At 41.2% G+C, this 6,000-nt stretch overlaps 1 protein-coding gene across 3 annotated transcripts in view; it reads left to right on the top strand.

The window, feature by feature from the left end:
- Nucleotides 1-389: 389 nt before the first annotated feature.
- The window catches only part of FUT9 (fucosyltransferase 9), a 122,651-nt gene continuing 117,040 nt past the window's right edge, over nucleotides 390-6,000 (top strand). The window contains exon 1 of one of the 3 annotated variants that reach the window (XR_011854205.1): nucleotides 390-562. Coding sequence is in view for 1 of the 3 variants with exons in the window: in XM_072141931.1 (XP_071998032.1) it covers nucleotides 532-562 (31 nt within the window). In the remaining 2 variants the exon portion in view is untranslated. The remainder of the gene's footprint in view (nucleotides 563-6,000) is intronic. The other 2 variants (XM_072141931.1, XM_072141933.1) reach the window with 2 other exon arrangements.

The raw sequence follows: 6,000 nt of genomic DNA, 5'->3' as shown, positions 1-6,000 counted from the left end.
GTTATAACTCTGCCTAGCCCCAGGAGGCGCTGCACACACTATCTGCCTGGCACTAGAGGCCGCTGTGGCATTTATACCCACAAGGGGAAACTAATATTCACACTCACAGATTCTGTATAAGTAATGGCTGCTTTGGCATCATTGTTAGACGCTGTCTGATTAGCACCAATACATTACCCGTGTATTGGAACAGGCACAGTGTATACGAGACAATGGCACACGGACAGCTAATGTCAGAGTGGCACATATGACTGTCGGTCCACAGGCTCCAGCGTGTGACTGCCATGAGCCGCATCAGCCTAGTGCCCGGAGCCCTGTCATGTATGCCTCCCCGAGAGCTCCCATTTGGGGGGATGCGCGCCCCCGCCGCCCGCGCTGTGCCAGAGCGCGCCCCCGCGTCCTCCTCCCTCCTCCAGGTCCTCACGTCTTCGCCGCTCGCTTGAGTCCTGGCTGCAGCCTCTCGGTTTCTGGATGAGGGAGAGATGGAGGTAGCGCTGACCTCTGGGAGCTGAGAGCCCGCTGACGCCGAGCATGAAGCAGAAGACAGCAGCTCTCGTCAGAGGTAAGTCCGTGCCAGCCTACACCTCAGTGGCAGCAGGTCTATGAATAGAGCATGGACAGGGCTGCAGTGCCACCTCATTACAGTCATGCTGGGACCTAGCAGGTATCAGGACTATTAGGGTAATGATGGGCACACGAGCTGGGCTCATATGTAGCAGGCTTTGTCTGCACCTGGCGAGGGGGTACATGTCATAGAGAGTGTACCCTCTATCATGTAGAGTATATGGAAGCCACCTCTGCAGAGGCAAATGGCAGTGACTGGTTGAATGGACCTACATGGACCTATGTGAGCTCCTCCATTGTAGGTGGCTGGAGTGTTGTAGTTTAGTTTATATCCATGTGTCTAGTCCATGAGATGTCCTCCTCATAGCTGGATATGATTCCTGGTATCTTCTCATTCCTGGTCCTTCAACATCAGAGCAGGTGCATGTACCCAGCATGGGCTGCCATGATATGTGCCCATTGCTGCACTGGTAACACATAGTTCACAGCCTTTCATGTTTATTGCCTTTTTGTGTTTTTTGTTACTTTTATTATTTGCTTATGCAGTTTCCACTATGATTATGCTACATGAGATATTTTACCCAAAGGTTTCCATGCAAAGCTTAACATAAATATGCACTGTTAGGCAACAGGGTATGCATTTTATAAGGACGTGTATGGAACTTCAAAGAAATGTTGTATATAGAATAGATATGACCCTAGTTCTATTACTGTTATTGAAGTAAATAGTATTACTATTAATAGAATAAACATGTATATTTATATATGTGGTATATGTTTTACATGTACAATTTCACCTCAATGTACAAAGGCTTGCAGTGAGAATATCTTATTTTTATATGCACAGCACACTTTACTGCAAGTCACAGCCTAAGTTGGTATATTTCCATCTGTGTGGGTGAGATGAGCAGTCAGTGCAGACAAACGGTTCAGTGAGTCTGGACTATGGAACACAAGAAATCTGTGTGCAGGACCTGTATTATATCCCAAATTCATAGGGAATGTCCTTGTAACACTCTGTGTTGTATGAAGCGTGTCTAATACTGTGCTAGGTATCTAGCATTAGGTGACATAATAAAGTATGGAACATATTATAATCAAAAGAAATTGCTTTTCGTTTCTGCTGCAAGATGCTGGACTTTGGCTAAATGACACCATTGTTGGTTGTTTTGTGGCCACACTGCTGTCCCCATTGGTACTGATAGCTACTTAAGCCAATTAATCATTTTCTGCTAGACAATGAAGTCTTGTAAGTACAAACTCTGTATTCTGTCTCTTCTATATATTGCAGAATAGTCAATATTCATTTCTATCCTATCTCGTTGGATAATGTTCATATCATTGCACATATTGTGAGCTGATTCTATTATATACTTCTACCTTCATTCTTTTATATTGGTAGTTGGTTGCAGTGAGGTTTCGGTCTCAGATTACAATCTGCTGTTATTAAGGTTGTGGGATTGGTGCATGCTGTCCATTAGATGGGTGCTGAATAGAAATCTTTTTTTCAGATTGTAATACTTTTGTATGTCTATTTTTTAAAACTATATTAAATAAAGGGTTTAATTAAGTTGTTGATTGTCTTGAGGTCCAGAGGGAAGATAAGAGTTTATGTTAGTCAATGGTTTCTTTAGCTGGAACCTGCTATTATTCTATTTTGGCTTCAAAAGAAAGTATCCATTGTGCTCTGTAAGAGGAACATCCATTACAATTTCTACACTGGAATATTCTTTTGTGACTGGTACTTTCTATTAGTGGGTAACCACTAGGGTGTTTCAGTCTATTACATGTGACATATACAGTATATCACCGAATGATTACTGGCTGCTTTGGAGATGAATATTATTACATATGCTGATTGAAAGTTATTAAACAAGGCATATTTATGTGTTTTTAGTAGATCTTTTAGACATAGATAGCATGAATAATGTATTGATTCCCATACAAGCCCCCCCCCCCTTTTTGATAACCTAGTCCAATGCCATGTAGAGCAACAGTTTATTTTTCAGATCCTTCTTTGCAATGACAAGAAAGAGCAGTAGCACCAAATTTACCACACCTGCTCCACATTCACACCTAACATGACATTGGGGAGAGAAAATGTGCACATATTTGCCCATTTTCACTTAGGGGTGTATTTACTTTTGTTGCCAATGGTTTAGACATTAAAGGGGTATTCCAGGAATAAGCACAATTTATATTCAAACAGATCATTAAAATATAAGCTAATTGTTATTTAAAATTTTGCTACCTGTATGGTATCTTTATTTGGCTAATAAAACCTTTTGAAGTTAAGTTTTGAAGTTTTGCTCCCCTTAGCAGAAAAATGTGGAGATACACTATAATAAAGAATTAGTGGGCCAGTAATTGTACTGAGCCTTTAATCAGTCAGTGTATTTTGTCCCAGTGGAGCAGACACAGGTCAGAAGATGGCGGCCCGTCACATGTCTATATCACATGTCCTGCACCTGCCTGGGCAAGTCATGTGATGATCAGTATGTTAGGCTGTAGTTGGTTGCTTGCAGTGGGTTCGATTTTCTGGCATTTCCCAGGCGTTAGGGCCTGTCAATACTAGAGGACAGAGCCCTCATCAAGGAGTGGAAAAAACTTGGATCTGTGGTGAGGGGGTCAGTTCATGGTAGTGAAGGTATTTTGAGGCTGGACAGGACTGAATATTCAGGGTGAATGGATAATAGTGATGTCATTTATTGGTGCTGAAAGGACAGAAGGGGTGTATTTACATGGGACTATGTTGGAAGGATTCAGGGAATACCTTATATGTATGATGGGAAGGGGATTTATTTGTTTGTTGGTGGATTTAAAGGGGTTGTCTCTGATTTGAAAAACATGTCTGCTTCCTTCCATAAACAGGTGATGATATTTTGTGGTAAAAATTCTAGCAATAATAATAGATAATGGAAAGTGAAACTGTCACTAGGAATGTGATGTTTAGCTGGTGACAGGTTCCAATAGCCTATGCTATGCTAATTTTAAAAATGCCTTTGTCAGCATTCTGACTCGTTTCAGTACTTTATAAAACTTTGCTGTCAGGGAACCAGATAATGTGAAGTAGTGTGGTGGGAGGGGTAGACAGCAGGCTTTGTGCCTGTGTCTCAGTCTCCTCTCTTCCAGTCTCCTACCCACTTTCTGTTATGTACAATGAGAAGGCAGTGGAAGGAGGGTGATGGTGTGGAGCAGAGGAATAATGCATGACAAAACAGAGATACATGCACACAGTCTTCAGCTTCCACCCCTACCCCAGGACTCACTACATGCTGCTGTCAGAGAGCCAGGTAATGAAAAAAGTTTTATATAGTACTGAAATGATTCAGAATGCTGAAAAGGGCATTTTTAAAATCAGTATAACAGAGTCCATTGGAACCCGTCACCAGCTAAAACTGACATTCACCTTAAGCACAAACTTTAAATTAACAGCATTTTGTATTCACAATGGCTATTATTTCTCTTCTGGATATAAAAGATTCAGGTATAATAGGCATGTAAAATGAGCCCTGCAGTTTCTTGTTTTCTCATTCTTAAAAAAGTAAGACCTTATTTAACCCAGAAAGCAAAAAAAAACCATAGCAAAACCACACACACTTGAACTGTTACCAAAAGAATACCAGGGAAACGAAGCCACATGTGAGAGACCAAAATAACCCTACATTAGCTCTTGATTAAAGATTCACATAGAAGACCACATTTATCAAACCTAGGATGGCAGAAAAAGAAGAGTGAGGAATATGAGGTCTTATATACAGTACATACACAACATCACATCAGCTAGTGTTGATATTATACATCAGACCTAAAAGCTCTTCTACTGTATTTATACTCTACAGTTTTTTTGTTCCTCTGTGTACTACAGGCAGTCCCCGGGTTACACACAAGATAGGGTCTGTAGGTTTGTTCTTAAGTTGAGTTTGTATGTAAGTCGGAACTGTATACTTTATTATTGTAACCCCAGTCAAAATTTTTTGGGTCTCTGTGACAATTGGATTTTAAAAATGTTGTGTTGTCATAAGAACCAGGATTAACAATAAACCTTCATAGCAGACACATGTGATAACTGTAACAGCTGTTTATTGTAGCCTAGGACTAAAGGACAGTAAATTACCAAAATCCAGAGGTCCGTTTGTAACTAGGGGTCGTCTGTAATATACAGCTTACAGAATTCTCTATTTTTATATTTGAAGGGATTGTTTGTAATTTAAACATGGCTGAATTCTTGCCAAAAAACCTTTCTGTTATTGCAGATCAGCTCTATTAAAAGTCAAAGGCAGAACTGCAAGACCACACTGTAGACTGGTGTGGTGCTATTTTCTGAAGAAAACGGGCATGTTTTTTATTTAAATGTGGAAAAAGCTATTAAGCATTTCTTTAATCTTTATGTACAGTGCAAATAATGGCACAGAGTTTCGGTACAGAGCTATGATGTATGATGTAAAGGAGGACTTATAAGTGCCAGGGACAAGGAGAGGGGACAAGCTATAAAATTCCATTTTCTGGGTGATGAGGACATGCTTAAAGGACACCTGTCATCAGGTCTCTGTAACTATTTCTGTCACCACTACCTGTTGGAGCCGCTCACAAGGGTCCCATCCCAGCCTTTATCTAGTTAATTCATACATTACTCATTCTAAAATCATCATTTATTTATTATGTAAATATGGCTGAGCACATGAAGAAAGAAAGTGGTGTCATCCCGGTTACCACTCCCCTCTCCTCTCCTCCCCCTGCTCATGTCTGTGTGTAATGTATAGTAAAGCATTGCTAGTGTCTGTGCTTTATCTGCTGGTATGCTGTGTTCTGCTATATACATGTGTGAGACACAGACATCAGATAAATAAGTGCCTGACATGTTCTGCTATACACATGGCTGCATCTTGGAGCAGATGCCAGCACCAGGAAGTATAGAGAGGCAGCCGGCACTAGTAGTGTCACATCATTATACAGGCCGTCAGTCAAGCACTGGGGGTGTTACTGTGCCCCCCTGGACTGCTGAATATGATAATGATTCAGTGGACCTCTCTCAGGTCATTTGCATACAGATTTAGTACCTGCTTGTTTAATTTTACAGACATGTAGAGGGACAATGTAGGGATAAGGGCAATGTTTTCTAATGGCAGTTTATGAAAATATATTTAGTTTTGGGGGTTAATTTGTCTGACGGGTTCTCTTTAAGGTGCAGCGATTGTCTCATACCATACCATCGGCCTAACTCAAGTTCTGCACGGGTCCCCTGCTCTAACAGTTCAGATCAGAATGAGTTTCGATCTGGCCTGTTTAACTGTTTAAATCCCGAGGTCAATTCTCTGACTGCGGGATCTATGTACCCTCCCTCTCCTCCTGGCTCCCCATGATGTGATCGCGGGATGCCGTCTGCCGTGACTGGACTGAGCAGTTTGCCTAATACGTTGCAGTGCATTAGTATGA

This window comes from Engystomops pustulosus, chromosome 3 (genome assembly GCF_040894005.1).
Source record: "Engystomops pustulosus chromosome 3, aEngPut4.maternal, whole genome shotgun sequence".
Taxonomy (NCBI): domain Eukaryota; kingdom Metazoa; phylum Chordata; class Amphibia; order Anura; family Leptodactylidae; genus Engystomops; species Engystomops pustulosus.
Note: the sequence above shows the minus strand (reverse complement) of the source record. Positions and strands in the feature narration are given on the sequence as shown.